The 18,705-nt window shown below is 37.2% G+C and overlaps 1 protein-coding gene across 1 annotated transcript in view; it reads right to left on the bottom strand.

Annotated features, from left to right (window-relative positions):
* mvb12bb (multivesicular body subunit 12Bb) overlaps positions 1–18,705 on the bottom strand; it is a 52,023-nt gene that overhangs the window by 22,879 nt on the left and 10,439 nt on the right. Inside the window, 4 exon segments of the mRNA XM_058785133.1 lie at positions 2,954–3,048; positions 13,920–14,015; positions 16,389–16,518; positions 17,630–17,726. Of these exon segments, the coding sequence (XP_058641116.1) occupies positions 2,954–3,048; positions 13,920–14,015; positions 16,389–16,518; positions 17,630–17,726 (418 nt within the window).

The raw sequence follows: 18,705 nt of genomic DNA, 5'->3' as shown, positions 1-18,705 counted from the left end.
TTTATGAGTATCTGTTGCTTGTTTTAGTATAGACAAGAATGAAAATGACAAGTGGCAAAAGTCAAGCTCCTTACCGCATATAAAAAAGACTTTAACAATATGAAGTTCCCTTCACAAAAATAAACATTTAGAGAATCACAGCTCATACGATGCTCATTTCTGATAGACTAAGTATTACTTCATTAATACTCCCAAAAAATAATGTATTCAAATCCATCACCTCACAGATGTTGCAAACGGACTCTTTTTCACACTGATTCCTTCGCTAATTAGGAAATATTTCCTTCAAGCCATCAAGCTAAATGAAAAATAAATGACACCAAAAATCTGCTCAGCTTCAAAGAGGCGGTGGTGAAACAAAGTAAGAGGTTGTGAAGTCTAGAAAGACCCAACTTGTTAAAATGAGCGTGGACTGTCAAGTGAATGAAGGTTGCCAAATCTATGTGAATTAGTTTTTAATACTCTGCTAATAAATGTCAAAGCACCGGCACCTCAAATCCGCACATAATGTGGCTGACGATGACAGATTCCCAGACATGTTGAGTCTTCTGCGCTAGGATAGTCTTTAATGCGCTGGTCTTTTTTTTTTCTTTTTTTTTTTGCATGTGTGTGTTGTGTTTTGTTGGGAAGTGACGGAAGGTTTAATCAAGAAAGCAGGCAATTCATCAATCCTGAAGGAGCTGGTGCTACGAGCCTGACAGAGCGCACATGGTTTTAGCCCAGCTCGAACCAGGCCAGCTGTCAACATCCACGCGCATACATATATGCACATATGCGAGCGCGCAGAGTCCCCAACGATTAAGGTAAATCCAGCTGTCTGTTTGAAACCCCACACTTGCTCCTCAGGTCATAACTCAATTCATGAAGAAAATTCAATAAAGTCTCTAATAATAATAATAATAATAATAATCCTACATTTTAAAGTAAACAAATAAATGCATAATTAAATTAAATAAATTTAACAAGTTGTTGTTATTATTATTATTATTATGGTTGCTAGTGATCACAGTAAATCCAGCTGTCTGTTCAAAACCCCACACTTGTTTTCAAATCATAATTCATGAAGAAATTGTAATAAAATTCTAATTAATAGTAAAGTGTCATTATTTCAATAAAGTGGTACAATAAAAATAAAATATAAAATTTTAATTAATAGTAGTAGTAGTATTAAAATAATACAGATTTCTATAAATAAATCATATTATAATTATATGTAATAAGATATAAGATAAGATATATTAGAATTACATTTTAGAAGATATGTGCATGCTAATTTATACAATAATATACACAAAATTAGCATGCACATATCTTCTAAAATGTAATTCTAATATAATTAATTTATAGAAATATGTATAATTATACAATGCAATTTACAATTACATGTTATAAGATATGTGTGAATGCTAATTTATATACTATATAAAATATACTGTATGTAAGCATGCACATATATCTTATAACATGTAATTATAATATAATTTGTTTATAGAAATATGGGTAAGACTTTATTATAAGGTGTCCTTGTTACACATTACATGTAATTACTATTATAATTACAATTAATTATGCATAATTACATGCAAGTAACCCTAAGCCAAACCCTAACCCTAACCATAACCATAAGTACATGTAGTTAATTAATATTACTCAGTACATACATGTAACATTTACAATGTAACAAGGACACCTTAAAATAAAGTGTAACTGAAATATGTATAATTATACATAAGAAGCTTAAGGCAACAGTGTCAGAACTGCAGCATAGCAGTTTGTGTACACATTCCCTGTATCTCTACTATCTCCATCAATAAAAATTGCAAAATATCCACTGGATAACTAGACCACATACTGCTCCGCTGCTAAACTCGCCTGTGAACACAGTTCCTGACGGTTACAGAGATGTTGCTAAAGGAGGATCAATAGAACACACTACTTGTGGTGACAGAGTGATGATTGGTGGCAGAGCAAGTGTCTGCCTGTCAGTCAAATGGCATTACCATGGCGACAGGGAAGCAAAATGCATCAGCCCTCGTGCTGACAGAACCCTTCCTTTCTCTTTGGCCTCACTCGAGAACAAGTCAATCTGCTGTCACTTTAACGACGTCAAAGGCAAGTGGCAGAGTTTAATGTGTCAGTCACTTATTTTAACCACTGAAGCCTTGATATGATCAACGTGCCTGTAATCGCGCAATTACAGTATGCGTAAAATCTTCCTGAAGTCGCTGTTATAAGAGCGAAGAGATATTAATGATATTAATGAAAATACATACTGAAGTTAAAATACAGTAATTAAAGACCATCAAAAAAGACCAATCAAATTAATTGAGGGTCAAAGACGAGCAAAAAATAACTTGCAACTTGCACATCATCTAACTTTTTTCTTCTCCAGATCTCCATGTAGCAACACATGTGGTATATTCTTCAAATTAAGCAACTAAAATGAAAACATGAGGAATAAATGCATGAGTACAAGTGCAAGTGATACAGTGTATGACCTGCACATTTTATAATTAATTACAGAAAAAAAAGTATGTGTGACCAAATCTCAGCTTTGGACCTGGATGTACCTCAATACAGTGTGATTTCTTCTTCTATGCTACAGATTAGCTCATCCTCACCACATGGTGTCTCTCTCCAGCCAGAAAAAAGCACACAAGCATGCCTTCACATCCCAAACTCAAGTTATATTTTGGACCTGAAAGACAGGTCTGCAGAGTGAGGTGGTCAATGGGATTTCCTGAAGCGCACATATCACATTCTCGTATTGTTTGCATAGAAGTGCACACGTCATTGGTGTAATTTTCTCTGCCACTTGAAGTGTTAACAATAATCGTAGCGATGTCACTAAAGTCAATTTCACAGAAGGTTGTGTAGCAATGCTGTAAACGTTTGCTAGAATTACCTAAAATTAATGCTGAACTTTTGAGATAATAGTTACAGAGGGACTGACCTGATTTGGTGTAGATGTTGTAGATTTGGTGTTCATAGTCTGGCCTGACCATGTTCTTTTTAGTAGGACTGGAGGCCGGAGACTCTGGGAATTGTCTAGGAAAGAGAGGCAAAACTGACTTCATTACCAATGCGCAAAGACATAGGAAATAATTAATGGAAATGTTCAAAAGAATCACTGTGTTCAGTAAAACGAGTCTGGAAGGAGATCTCACACAGCAATTCAATAGAAAACTTTCTGCTTTCTAGAAATTCAGGACCGTTTATTTACACGTGGTGTCTGCAGAATTATGAAGGAATTATGCAAATCAGATAACAATGCAAACACGGCCCATAAAATCTGTCATTGCCCAATTCAAATCTTTAAAGTGCCACATTGTGAACGACGCAGTAAACTGATGAGATCTAGCATACTTTACTGGGCTGTACAACACTGTGCTCTTTAAAGAGTTCTTGAAACTGGAACATAAATATGAAAACAATATAACCGGAATCATTGATGTTAGGGATTGTGGGTCTCCATCTTTAACCACTGTGAATCACTGACTCCACCTGATCATTAACCTCCTATTTTCTCTCCCTCCCGGTCTGTGGCTCTTAGGAGCCTGTGAGCGGTTGTCATGGAGTCAGTGGTAATAAGAAGGGTTTCCTAAGCCAGTATGGTATAAGACACACACACACACACACTCACACACAATCCAACAACAGTAGCAGTCCAGAAACGGTCCTAAAACTTATACACACACACACACACACAACCACCTCATCAGTCCAAAGAGGGTGTCTGTGGCTAGATTATTAGTGTCACCTTGCGTGGACAGCTAAAGTGTTGGACATTGTTTTTTTGTTTTTTTTATTTCCTTGGAGCATTACACTAGATTCCTATTATACTATAGGAGTGCCAATGAATCTAATAATGTTGCAGTAATAATGCTGAAAACATTCAAACCCAATTTTCAGATAAACGCATAAAATCCAACCAATAATTTATAATTCAATTAATATAATTATATAAATAATAATAATAATAATAACAACATATTATTATAATTATTATTATTATTATTATTATACAAATACATTCATCCTATTATAATAAAATCAAGAAATAATAATTTATATTATCAAATATTATTCTATATTTTATAATCCAATTTTAACATTTATTATTACTACATTTATACTTTCATATATGCAATTTACTATAGAATATTTCCACTATGATTATTTATTATTGTTATTCATATTAATTAATACATTTTCATTATTTTTCTGCATTTAGACTTGAATGAAAAGAGGAATAAAAGCAATCTGTCAAAAAGAACAACAACAACAACAATAATAATAATAATTATTATTATTATTATTATTATTATGAAATATTTTGCATAAAAGAATCCTCTGCTGGTCTCAAGTCAAACTGCTTATCCATATCAAAGTTTTGGGAAAGAGCAAAAATAGCATGCGTTGCACTTCATGGACAGTTTGAACTTGCTCTCCTCATCAATCAGGCGCTGGTGAATTACACTCTCTGACTCACTCACGGGAATCAATAAATTCAGTGCCTCGCTGCCTGAGTCTCTCTGCATCAGGAGCGCTGCATAATTCTACTTTAGACATGCTTTGAAGACCAAATGAGCATCTCCAACAGGTTACAGGATGCATCAGATGCATTAAAGTCAGACAGAGTCATGTTTGGAAGAAGATTAGGAGCAAAGTGACACCGCCAAGGGGAGTAAGATGTCATTTAGCCGGTGGAAGAATCTGAGTTTGAGAATAAGTTAGGAAGGTAAGTGCAGAAGTGGATGTTGGAAAAGCTTCTGAAATGTGATATCAATGCAAAGCAGGAGATGCCTAGATGTTGAAAATGGAGGAGGGGTATGTTTGAAATAAACAGATGAAATGGTTGAAGCAAATGTAAATCCGGTTGGTTACTTTGGTGTAGAAATCCGCTAAGCAAAAACCGAATTAGCAAATCACAGCCATTGATTCTTTCTGAAAGCACTTTTTTCAGTCAAACACCCTGTCCACCAGAGATCTACTGTACATATTCATCCGAATTTAATGAATGGGAACTGTGGGTCAGCTCTAGTATTCAACTCGTGAGTAAACTGAAGACAGGTCTGCCGTGAGTGGCTACTCTGCATTTCTATCAGGTGTGATGAGATAAATAAATGCAGTAATTTCTATCAGGGGCCATAAAACATGCTCCCTGACAGCCTGTGGTATTTATGAACTGAAGCCTGCAACTCAGATTTATTTCTCTCGATGGGGCCGACTTCTCCCTGTTCATCTGCATCAGCATTTGCCCGTGTTCAATTCGGCCCAATGGTGAATTTTTAAAAGGTTGGCATCAATCTTGTGGAACCGATTGCCACATTTAATGAAGACTTCCCTTCGTTTGCAAAGGTTGACTCGAACGCAGGGGGGAGAGAAAGCCGGGGACATGGCTCTACGCGCATCCAGACATTTCACAAACAGCCATAAACTGAAAGGAGACGGTCTGGATGCTCTTTCGTCGAAACTGGCCTCAACTACCCCAGTCACTGGAGCAAACCAAAACAATAGCGAATGATACCGAGCGATACAGAAAATGGAAATGAGATATATTCGGTGAAAAGCCTGTTTACGACACACAAATCTATTTGGACTTAAACATCACCAATTTGATAAGGTCAAAACAGAGATAAGAGCTGGTCTTCAGAAAATCAACCATCTTAAGATTATCTAATGTCGTGTATATGTTAAAAATATAATATTTATATAGAGAAACTCAAAAAAAGCACCCGATCTCCAAAACTTTATGACTTTGAGCTGCCTCTCAAAAAGTGAAATAAAACTATAATATAAGTTTCAGGATCTTCAGAGCTGTCAAACAGTGTAACCATACACAATCCCAATTCTCTGCTTTTAACAGTTTAGGGTACACTGGGTTTGGGTAGCATATGGCAAATCAATTACACATTTAATTCTTAAAATACAAACATGGCTACATAATCAACGGCAGCGCGAGCTTGCATTACGTCGGCCACTGGAGTTTTGACTACAATTAATCATCATTCAAACCCATCAGAGCCACACTGACACAAATCCCTATTTTGAATATCTAATTATACCACAATACCTTCCAGAATTAAAGCAGAACTGGGATTACAACGTAAACAATTTAACTCGTACACCACAGCGTAAGCCTCAAATAGTTTCTTTATCTTATGACATTTTAGATCTTCAACATGCTCCACTTAGATCTACGGATGATTATGAGGCCAAGAAAGAAGGAAGTCTGAAGACAGATGAAGGTCTCGAGGCACAAACCTGGAGGACAGCTGATGGTTGATTCCTAATAAGGCCAAATGGAAGACAAGCAGACACAAAGACAAGCACTCAAGAATATTACAATGCCTGGTAGTTGGAGGAAGAGGATTGACCTGGGATGAAGGACTGGACAAGTTAGAACTGAGTCTTCAAATGAGGCGACAGGCACTTCCAAAAGGTGTATGTAGACTAAATAAGACTGGATTGCAGTCGGATTACCACTAGTGATAAAACAAACAACAACAACAACAATAAAAAGTACTTTAAAACATTTCCATGAACCAAAAGGATTGTTAGCTTGTACAGTATTTACAGAAAAGGCAGTATTACAGCCTGGGAAATTTCAAGGATCTTCAACTTGCTCCACTTAGATCTACGGATGACGATGAGGCCAAGAGAGATGGGAGTTTGAAGACAGACGAAGGTCTCAAAGCACAAACTCAGAGGACAGTTGATGGTTGAGTCCTAATAAGGCCAAATGGAAGACAAGTGGACACAAAGACAAGCACTCAAGAATATCACAATGCCTGATAGGTGGAGGAAGAGGCTCGACTTGGGATGAAGGACTGGGCAAATTAGAGCAGAGTCTTCAAATGAGAAGACAGTAGTGTAGGTAGACTAAAATAAGACCGAATGGTGGTTGGACTACCATCAGTGATTAAACGGAAAACAATTTTGTGTATTTTAAAACTGTTGCATGAACAAAAATGATTGCTAACTTGTATAGTATTTTCTGGCAAGGCAAAATTACAGCCTGGGAAAATTCAAGGAGCCTCGTAAAGGAGCCAATTAGTCAGGGTAATCTCAATATCAAAAGCCCAATCCCACATGCTGGAATCTCCACGGGTGGCTGATGAGAAACTCAAGAAGGCATCGGTGTAGAAGCGGAAGCACAAGTCCGTCTTGGGGAGGAGACGTCGGGAACATCTGTCACACTGTGGACAAATTCGCCAAAGCTTTTGGTGAGGCAAAGACTGGGATAAAAACGATATATAAAAATAATACGGTGCGAACTGAGAGGAATCTGGAAGCCGGTGTTTTGACACTCATCCGAGATCCTCGATGACAACACCTCAGCGCTCGCTCCGAGCAGGCAGCCCACACAACCCACGGCTTGTAGACAGCTGCTCTCTGCAGTGGCGGCTTTCCTGCTTGTCATTACCCCACTTAAAGTTCCATGTCAGGTGTGGAGAAGGAAGAATCTTGAAGAATTCCGTGGTGGAATATGGGAGTGTAGAATCTCTAAAGAGCCACAGATCTTTGCTGATGATTCTATTGTTTGTGGCACTGCTCAGTTTGAGTTTACTTGATGTGTATGGAAATTTGCACGCTTTTTAGGGCTTTCTGGGAAAGGGTACACAGAAGAGTGTCTGGAAAACACATTTGAGGATGGTGTCACAACAGATCTCGTACAGGGCCTGCCTTCCCTGAGAACTGGTAGATCAGCCGTTGTTTGGAGAGCTGATGTTGAGTAGGTGACACGGAGGTCACAGAAATCAACAAAGAGCGGGAACACTGACACCTGTCCATCAGTGCTACTCATATGCTGTATAGAGTACTCATAATCCAAGGAGTTCCCATATACAGCCTGTGCCTATCTCTATCTATCTATCTATCTATCTATCTATCTATCTATCTATCTATCTATCCCAAAGTTCAGCCAAGATGGTTCTATATTTACTGACCTCCAGTAGTGAATCAGTGGAGTGAATCATGGGATGGCATAAAAAAGGCTTCCTGCTCACAATGGGAAATATGCTTGACCTTTACATTTATATTGTTCAGCTTTTGGATATAAAAACTTTTCCTGCCTTACTGTATATGGCCCTATCATTCAGAGAGAAATGCCTGAAACCTTGATTCTATGAAGAAAAAGAGAAACCGAAATATTAGCACAAGGCAACTTTATGTTCTCTGTCAATCCAGAGGTCAGATATCAGAGCGAGAGATGACAGTTTTATCAGGACGACAAATGGCAGCAGAGACGGGAGAAGAAGCTCACCCTGAAGAACAACAACCCTAAAATCTATGGTTTGGGAACTGGATTGACCGGGCCCAGTTTGAATGAAATGGGGGTCACATAATTGACACCAGGTAATTTACTGGCAGATATAGTATTCATGGTGCAATCATAACACCTAAAGCATAATACTATTTGTAAAAAATAAAATATATTATTATTGTATTTATTTATTTAATTTTAAGCATAAACACTTCACAGAAATGCTTCACACTCCGTAGTCTGCACACACAGTGATTAGTGTCCTTGTAGCCCGAGGCAAAAAAGTTTATTTGCAGAACCACCAGCATACAAAGTTAAAGGGGTCATTAAACATTTATTCCTTATTGACTATGTTTAAAACATCTTTCCTATAACTGTAAAAGGCATTTAAATTTGAGGGCGTCTTAAACGAGTCATACAAACAGTAAAACATTGATGGGACTGCAGAGTTTGTGTGAAATGAGGCGAGAACAGCATCAAACCTTGTAATGCGACACAACGCAGGTTTCCTATTCTAAAACCTTTATTTTCCATTATTCCTTTGTTTTTAACAATATACTCTCTTGCCTTTAACCCTCTGAGCCTCTTTCTTGGGAGCCACACTTGGTATCTTCACAGTCATATGTTACTTAAGCCTTGAAATGTAACTCTTTTTTTCAGGAAAATCAATCTAATATATTTTTGTTCAATAATATTTTTAATTATTATTTAGAATTTTATATATTTTAAATATTTTTTTTTTATAGTATGCAACATTTATTTTATTATTTTATTTTATATTGATTTAGATTTTTAATTAAAAATTTGAAATGTAAAATTTTTCGGTCAAAAGTGGCCCGGAGGGTTTTTAATATAGTTGGACGTGTTATATCACAGGAAATGTCAAGCATATTACATTTTATTCTGAACAAATGAAATCAAATCTTAACTATCCCATCAAATCATTTGATTAACTTTAAATGTTTTAATTTTTTTACTTTTTTATCATAATTTTTAACATCATATGTCTTATTTTAGAATTTATATACTAGTATACTATAGTGTTTATTAATATTAATTATTTTTATATTTTCAGTTTCAGTTTTAATTTAGTTTTCTATTTAGTTTTAATTTATTTGTATTTCAATTTTAGTATTAGTACTAATTCAGCATTTTTTTGGATAGATTCCAATGCAACATTTTTAATTTTCCATCTATTATTAACATTTTATTTTATTTTATAATTTAAATAACCAGATATTACTTTCAATAGCTTTAGTTCACAAAAACAAATGGTGGAATATTCTGGACATTTAATGGACAAAATGAGTGTCTTTTAGAAGTATTTTGTCTTTTAGAAGAACAATACCATATAAATGACCTCAAAGCAAACTGACGTAGACTAAAGCCAGATAAGTATTATTCTGTAGCAGATACATTCAATTTAACGTGATGCTTAAAGTCTTCAAAACAGGAAAAGTCCAATGACATCTTCAATAAAACACTTGGTTACCTCTTGTGCCTCTTAAACCAATAACTTTTTTTCACAGATTCACAGACTGCAGTTGGACATTCATGAAGACATAGAAGCATGAAATGTAATAATAACACAAAAGTGCACAGTCTGTGATCACAGCAGGTATCGGAGTGGGGAGGCGCGGATCCTCGCTTGGAGGTACAATTTATTCTTCTCCAACTTGAAAAGTGGCTTCAAAAGAGTGAGGAATTAACAGGGTGAGACGAAGTGTGTGAATGTGTGGGACTGGATGTAGGATGACTCAGAGACATCAAACACTTCTCCCCTATAGCTGCCCCTTCCAAAAAACACATGGCACAAAGGGCTTTATTCAAGCCACGAAACCACAGTATGTTTCAGAGGTCGGTCTTGCGCAAAAGTTCAAAGAGCAAAACTTTGGACAATGTTCCATGTGGAGCCCACTAGAACATCTTATGCTCATCTGGGGATGAAAGCAACCAATGATCACGGAGAATTTATGTGAGAATAAGCCCAACTCAGAATTAACGCCATATTTAATCTGAAGTGAACAAAACTGATGGAAAAAGATAGTCTGTTCAATGTTGTATAGTTGGGTACTGGCGTGTTTGATTATTCATCTGACGATATAGTACATCTGACAAATATGTTTTGTCCACTGAAATGTGTAGAAAGATGTTTTCTATTGTTCTGCATCAAAATCTAGCAAGATTACATAGGTAGCATTGTAAGGCATCACTCCTGATGCATAATGTGTTCAAGGAATTTTGAAAAGACTGAATTTACGATATGTATTCAGCACATAAATGGCACAAAAGTCATTATAATTAGGAAATTCTGTATTTCTTTTTATCCCCTCAAGTTGGTGACGTGTGAGTGAGAAAACATGGCAGATGCAATAAATACAGCAACTGTATTGACAGCTAATTTTTTATATATTTTTTCAACAACAAAACTAGCTATGTTGCATGTATAAAAATATGATAGTATTGACAGTTAGGCTACAATACAATATACAATGATTTGATTTAAAGCACCTTCATAATTTAATAAAAGCATAAAAAGCAAAAACACACCTGAGAAAATACAACCCGAATTCCGGAAATGTTGGGACGTTTTTTAAATTTGAATAAAATGAAAACTAAAAGAATTTCAAATCACATGAGTTAATATTTTATGCACAATAGAACATAGATAACATAACAAATGTTTAAACGAAGAAATTTTACAATTTTATGCATTTTTTATGCACTCCAATACTTTAAAAAGAATGTTCATCAATGTCAAATTGCAAAGGCTTTGCAAATCTCATCATCTACAGTACATAACATCATTAAAAGATTCTGAGAAACTGGAGAAATCTCTGTGCGTAAGGGACAAGGCCGAAGACCTTTGTTGGATGCCCGTGGTCTTCGATCCCTAAGACGACACTGCATCACTCATTGGCATGATTCTGTCATTGACATTACTAAATGGGCCCAGGAATACTTCCAGAAACCACTGTTGGTAAACACAATCCGCTGTGCCATCTGCAGATGCCAACTAAAGCTCTATCATGCAAAAAGGAAGGTATATGTGAACATGGTCCAGAAGCGCCATCGTGTCCTGTGGGCCAAGGCTAATTTAAAATGGACTGTGGAAAAGTGTTCTATGGTCAGACGAGTCCAAATTTGACAGTCTTGTTGGAAATCACGGATGCCATGTCCTCCGGGCTAAAGAGGAGGGAGACCTTCCAGCGTGTTATCAACGTTCAGTTCAAAAGCCAGCCTCTCTGATGGTATGGGGGTGCATAAGTGCATACCGTATGGTCAGCTTGCATGTTTTGGAAGGCACTATGAATGCTGAAAGGTATATAAACGTTTTAGAGCAACATATGCTCCCCTCCAGACGATGTGTTTTTCAGCAGGACAATGCAAAACCACATACTGCTGCTATTACAACAGCATGGCTTCGTAGTAGAAGAGTCCGGGTGCTGAATCTGCCAGCAGTCCAGATCTTTCACCTATAGAGAACATTTGGCGCATCATTAAACGAAAAATACGTCAAAGACGACCACAAACTCTTCAGCAGCTGGAAACCTATATCAGGCAAGACTGGGACCAAATTCCAACACCAAAACTCCAGAAACTCATAACCTCGATGCCCAGATGTCTTCAAACTGTTTTGAAAAGAAGAGGAGATGCTACAACGTGGCAAACATAGCCCCGTCCCAATTATTTTGAGACCTGTAGCAGACATCAAATTTGAAATGAGCTCATTTTGTGCATAAAATTGTAAAATATCTCAGTTTAAACATTTGTTATGTTATCTATGTTCTATTGTGAATAAAATATTGGCTCATGTGATTTGAAATGCTTTTAGTTTTAATTTTATTCAAATTTAAAAAAGGTCCCAACACTTCCAGAATTCGGGTTGTATAACCACAATTTTACTACAAATACCATGGTTAAACTATGGTTAATTTGAGGTTACCATGATTTAACTATAGTAACCATAGGTTTTGGGTTTTATTTTTGTAATAAAACTATGGTTAATTTTACTACAAATGACTGCGGTTCTGCCCACTGAGTGGCAAAAAGATGGAACGGCAGCATTGGTCTTCTGCATGAATGCTGTGACAGAACCCATAAAACACATCTAAAACGATAAAGAGTTTTACGATTGACTGTACAAATAGATTTGTCAAGAAATCTGAGATATATTTTTACAGACTGCCGAAAGCTACAGAAAAGAGAAGCAAATTAATCACTGCAATTCATAGAAACAAATGGACGCCAAGCAGCGAAACACGAATTTGCAGTTATCATTTTATGTTAATATGTTGAATTTTGCGGTAAAATCATAACCTATATATTGTATTGTTACATATCGTATTGAATTAAATGTTTACCATCTTATATCTTGCATGGATGTTTTTAGATAAACACTGACAAAAACTATATAAGTTTTTGGGCTGGACGATGCGACGATATATATAACTGATATAAGTGATCACCCGGATTTAGACCAACCTATTTTGTATTTACAAAATGCGTTCACAGGCAAATTTGCTTTATGTATTTCCCCGGCATCAAAATCAGGCCCATATAAATGGCAGGAAACACGATTCCTGGCTGCATGTCAATATCCATGGACCACTAGATATTTGGTAAGTTGTAAGGAACACTATATCAAGTCCAACAACCTTTAGTTTAAACTGACAATCGTTTGTTTTCATAGTTTCTCCTATTAAATCTATTCATGCAGCAGGCTCTTTTGCCACTCAGCCTGGCTGAGGGGACGTATTCCGGTGTACCCTCTATACTGAAATCACTTGCATGTTCAGTCCAATTGCTCCGTTTCTGACAATGTAGACTGTTCCTAATCAGTCACTTTTGGTTCCAAGGAGGTTAGGTTGTTAATTTACTAGGTTTTGGAACAAAGCTAATGTTTGTTGACTAACCGACCAACATCTGTAACTTCTAAAGTAGTAAAGGCTTGAGGTAAAAGCACTGAACTGGCAACTTCTTGTACAGGCATTGAAATACAAAGTGGGTAAAGCCTGCAGAAATAAAACTTCAACTAAGCTTTATGTGTACTTGCCCCAACTGCAGTGCCGGGACCTTCACAGCCTTCTGGCACACTCAAATCTTGCATTTTCATTTGGCACAATCGCATACCCCCCAACAACCTCTCCACTCTATCAACTATAGGACGGGAGCAGTGATTGTTTATTTACTATTTACAGAGGAAAAACCCCACTACTTCCTGCTCATTAATAATTGACATGTTTGAGTTGGATGAGGTACAAAGTCACACTCCCTCTCTGTCTTCTTACCTCCAGGCTGTGTGTTTGTGTGTGAGGCCGCTGGGCAGACTGTGTGTTTGTGTTGTGTGTCAGAGAAGACAACAGACTGCGCTCTCCTCACGGCGGTCTCTCCTGCTTGAGTACTTTCTGTTTTGTCCCTGCTGAACTTCGGGTTATCAGTGGAAACACACTCAGTTATCTTACGCTACATTCTGTTCTTGAACTTGATAAGGAGAAATTTCCAACTTCTTACTTAGAAACTTAATTATACAGATTGTTGGACTATCCCTCATCCGACAACACTCAATGAACAATTTCTCCTCCTGTGTTAAGGAATATCCTATTAAAACATGGAATATAGTATATGTATTCTTGGTTAAGGGTCTTACCTGGCAACACCAGAGGTAGAGGGGGTTTTGTGCACTGTATCCTGTGACTTAGTGACTTTTCCCAGCTGATACCAAATCCCCAAACCATTCAGCTCACTGTTGACAAAAACAGCTTGTTTCATTATCATGAACATTTAAAATTATATGTATACATACACTATTGTCTGAAAGTCTTTTTTGTTTTATTTTTTAAAGAAATTAATACTTTTATTCAGAAAGGACACAAAATTGACACTAAATACATTTCTAATGTTACAAAAGGCTTTCAAATAAATTCATTGTTCTTTTGACCAAAATGTATCTCAGTTTCCACAAGACTATAAAGAAGTACAACTGTTTTCAATGGGTGGGCGATATACCGGTAGACATGATTAACCGGTAGAAATTTGTCAACTGGTAGAGATTTTGGACTATCATCTCTATCGCGGTTACATGCTCATGTGACTTTGCTATCATTTGCACACATTGTGGTTTAAAAACAAATGAATTTAAGCGGTTGAGAAGTGAGAGAGAACGTCTCTGTTACGTATGTAACCCTCGTTCCCTGAAGGAGGGAACGGAGACGTCACGTCAGTGACCGACGAATTGGGATCTTGCCAGAGAGACCAATTCACTTCGAGTGTAACTAAACAAGCCAATGGACATTGGCATGCGGATTCCACATTTGGCTGCCACACCCCGCAGCACGGGTATAAAAGGCAGCAGGTGCACCGCATTAATTCATGCCTTCGCTCGTCACTACGAGTCATGTCGGTGACGTGATAAAGTCTGTCTGCTTCATATAGAGAGCTGTAATAGATTGCGCTTTCTCTTTCCGCTTGCTCTGTTTTTTTAAACACCGAACTTCAAATTCATTTATGCCACATTGTTCATTCTTGATGCAAACTTATGTCCGTTTGGTGATTAAATAAATTGTTTTAGACCGCCACTTGAATTGAACACAAAGCGTCTGGTTTGTGTGTGTGTGTGTGTGTGTGTGTGTGTGTGTGTGATACCTCTGAGTTCTCCTAGAACACACTGCGCTTTTGCCCGGTGTGTGACTAACTTTTTTTTTTTGGGGATTAGATAATCATCAAGTGTTATAAAATAGAAGCAAGTAAAGTATGTTAGTACACATACAATATCCATATGTATGTAATTTTAATGCTATGGCCTTGTGTAGATATTTAAAAATGGCCATTTTTAAGCATGATTGTTGAAATTAAATGGTAACACTTAACAATAAGAGTCCATTCATAGCATTAATGAAAACTGTAGAAGTATCGTTTCTTGTTAGTGTGTTCATTTCAACATTCACTATTAGCTACTAATAGGCTACATTTTTAAATTTTAGAGTTTCTTCTTTTAACATTAGCAAACTATAAAATAACTTTAATGATCAATATAGTAAATAATATTAATATTTTTATTCATTTACAAAGTATGGTTCAGTACTGTTTTTAGTGCTTTTAAAAAAAAAAAAAAATAGTAAAGCACTAGCTGGTCCAACCCAGCTATCGGTATCGGTAAAATCCACTATCGGTCGACCTCTACAATGTATGTAGCATTTCTTATTTCTTTGTTCTACTGTAGTTTTTAGTTCTATTGCTGGTAGTTGCTTATTCCTATTTAATCTTATTTTATGGTTTATTTGTCTTCAGTGAGTTTTTTTTAAATGTAGGCTTTTTTTGTGATATTTACACTGGTGACAAGAATCATGAAATTTCTATTGTATCCAAATTTTTGACATTTTAAGCAAATTTGACTTATTTAAAGCAAAAATAACTATACTGTGAGATATCATTACCTTGAAATAAATGTCTTCATATTGTGATTTTGGTCATGTCACCCACCCTTATTGTACATAATAATGAGAAATGTTTCCTGAGCATAAAAATAGCATATTATAATGATTTCTGAAGGATCATGTGACAATGAAGAGTAGTCTGGAGTAATCACAGGAACAAAATACATTTTAAAATATATTAAAATAGAAAACAGCCATTTTAAAATGTAATAATATTTCACAATATTACTATTTTACTGTATCTTTAATCAAGCTTTGATGAACATGAGAGAATTTAAATACATTTAAAAAAGGTCTTACATTTGCTGAACTTAACACCATATTGTCAATAAAATACTAGGCTATATGTTTGCAACACATATCAGGGGTGGCTTTAAACACTGTCAGAAGAGCAGCACCAGCAAAGCAGGCGCCCATAATGCCTGTAGCAGGCCGCAGGCACTGAGGTGCACTAGAGGAAACAGGAGCTAGTCAAAAAACACACACATAGACCAGAACAACAATCCACTTCTGTTTAAAAATGACGATTCAGACAGCATAATAACCATGGCTCCAGGATATTTACTTTGGTACTTCTTTACCCTCACAGGGAATAGTGACCAAACCATCTCCATCAAATACACACAAATAATTCTCAAAAAAAAACATGCCATGCTTGTCATACCAAAGATATGATATCTTACCCTATAAATGTATAATTAGTGAGGCTCTGCTTTGATTTCCCCTGTATAACCACATCGCATATAGCCGTATCAGTGCTGTGCCTGGGGACCAACTTCACACACAGTCTCTCCTTCCTCAAAGCCTGCTCCTCTGAGAGAGAAAGAGATATAACAGTCATAACATAAACAGCCCTAATTATGTCTTTCATTTATCAGTAGTCTAACTGCATTTAAACCAGAGTGCTTTTATTTGCCACAGTCCCATATACTCATAACTAAAACCTACATTATGCATCAATTCCCCCACAAACATTGCCTGACCTATTTGTCCTTGGGAAGCCTTATAAAAAATGACACAACAATATATGTATAAAAACTACCTATTTCCTAACAATTTATTCAGAGAGACAAGCTAAATATATGTGAGCATTAATATTTGAACACCACATAAATGCAACCTATGTGATGTTTTGAGGCTCAAGGCACATATAAGTATATGAAAGCACATCATAATTGCATAAAAATGTCATTGGGTGCTAGAGGGGAAACTTCAGCACCAAATATGTGTGTAAGAAGGATATAAGGGACTTGACTGAGAGTGAAATGGCAATACAGTGGCTGAGGCATCTATTAAACATGGCTTTGCTACAATAAAGCGGCACATTAAAACCAGCGCCCAATGAGACTCCGTCTTCTTTTTAGTCATTCCTCCAGAACCCGCTACCAGACTCGGCCATATTACTCCTGAGCCCATCCCATTCGTTTCGAGGCGGCACTGGGGCGAGGGCCGTGTAAATGCAATAATAATGAAAATAATAAACATGCTGCCCTCACTCCCAATGCCAAAATAATATTGCGGCGTTCTCAAAGGCGCGGTGAGAGGAGAAGAGAGAAGACGAGAAGGGGAGAAATACATAGCACTCAAAAAGCACTAAAGCATCAAGGGAATGCATTTCATTAATATTAGATAACCACCATCCACTCCCGCTCTGCACAAATAAATACATAAATAAATAAGCACATCATAAAGAAAAGCTGGGTTCTGGCAGAGATAAACAATGACTCATCGTTCTCCTCTCCTCCTACCTCCGGGGCAAAATGTTTATTTTACTCTCTCGCACTATCATAAATTAAGCTAAACCTGAGCCCATGAAACATTCACATTCACAACCTCTGGAGAAGCGCTCCCTCAGGATGACTTCAGAGAAGAGAGAGAGAAAAAGAGAGGATGAAAGCAAAAAAAAGATGGGAACTGTGCTTACGGGTATCCGTGGTGTCTTGGATCGGAGTGAAGCCCTCTGGCAAACAGTCCTTCAAGTCGATCAACTTCACGTCAACGACCACGTTGCATAATTGCTCCTGCCACAAAAAAATTTAGTGATATAATAATGATTATATGAGTTTAAACCAATGAGCCAGTTCAATAAAGGCACTTCCAGAAGCGGGCGGCTTTCAATTATCCATGATCCGTACCTACAATGGAAAGGCCACAGTAGTATTTCGCAGACACGCACACACAAATTTGTTGAATCGCTGCCCTCTTTTAAGCATGCAAGCACCTGTGTGCTAGCCATCATCTTCAGACATGGCAGCCCAGTGCTCGGGCCAGTCGGTGGCAGGCCAAATTGCTTGTGCTTCAGAACAGGGAGTACTTGAAAACAATCAGGAGCTGTTTAGTTGACATTTTCAAGCATGACTTTTTCCCTCAGCCTTCCCAGCCCGCACTCATTATGGTTCCATTTTTCGCTGTAATAAATAGCAATAATCCAGCAAAAGCCCTGAAAGAGTGCAGCTAGCGTGGCGTGACGTGATGAGTCCGACATTCTGGATGCCGTCGTTGCTGTTACCCGGCAGTTATTACCACTACAAACAATTTTTATTCATAGTTCTGACTTGAGGGTACGAATATGGATGAATGCTATTACTATGCATGAAGCCTGTTTTTTTTTAACACTTTTTTTTTTAACAAAAGACGCAGGAGAGATTTTTCCCATCAGGACCTGACAAAGGGCCATCTACCTCCAACCCTGAGTATGATAAATCACAAACTGTTTACTTCCCACCACATAATTCACTGGCTAATTCTGTAGAATCTGTTTTTGTCATAGACAATTACAGTGGGGGCCACTTTGACTGACAGACAAAATAGCCTTTGTTGATGGCGCTGCCATGTTTTATTAGCGTCAGGGACTTCAAAACAGTGCAGACACACATTTTAAGACTCAACGCTGGAGAGGTGGCAGAGGGGAATGATGTGCTACATACTAAAACTGCAGCTCTCATTGAACTTGATCAACAGGCAGAAGCGTGCTGGAAATGGCCAGAGTAAACCAGCCAC

This window comes from Onychostoma macrolepis, chromosome 08 (genome assembly GCF_012432095.1).
Source record: "Onychostoma macrolepis isolate SWU-2019 chromosome 08, ASM1243209v1, whole genome shotgun sequence".
NCBI classification, from domain to species: domain Eukaryota; kingdom Metazoa; phylum Chordata; class Actinopteri; order Cypriniformes; family Cyprinidae; genus Onychostoma; species Onychostoma macrolepis.
This window is presented reverse-complemented; position numbering and strand designations above follow the sequence as displayed.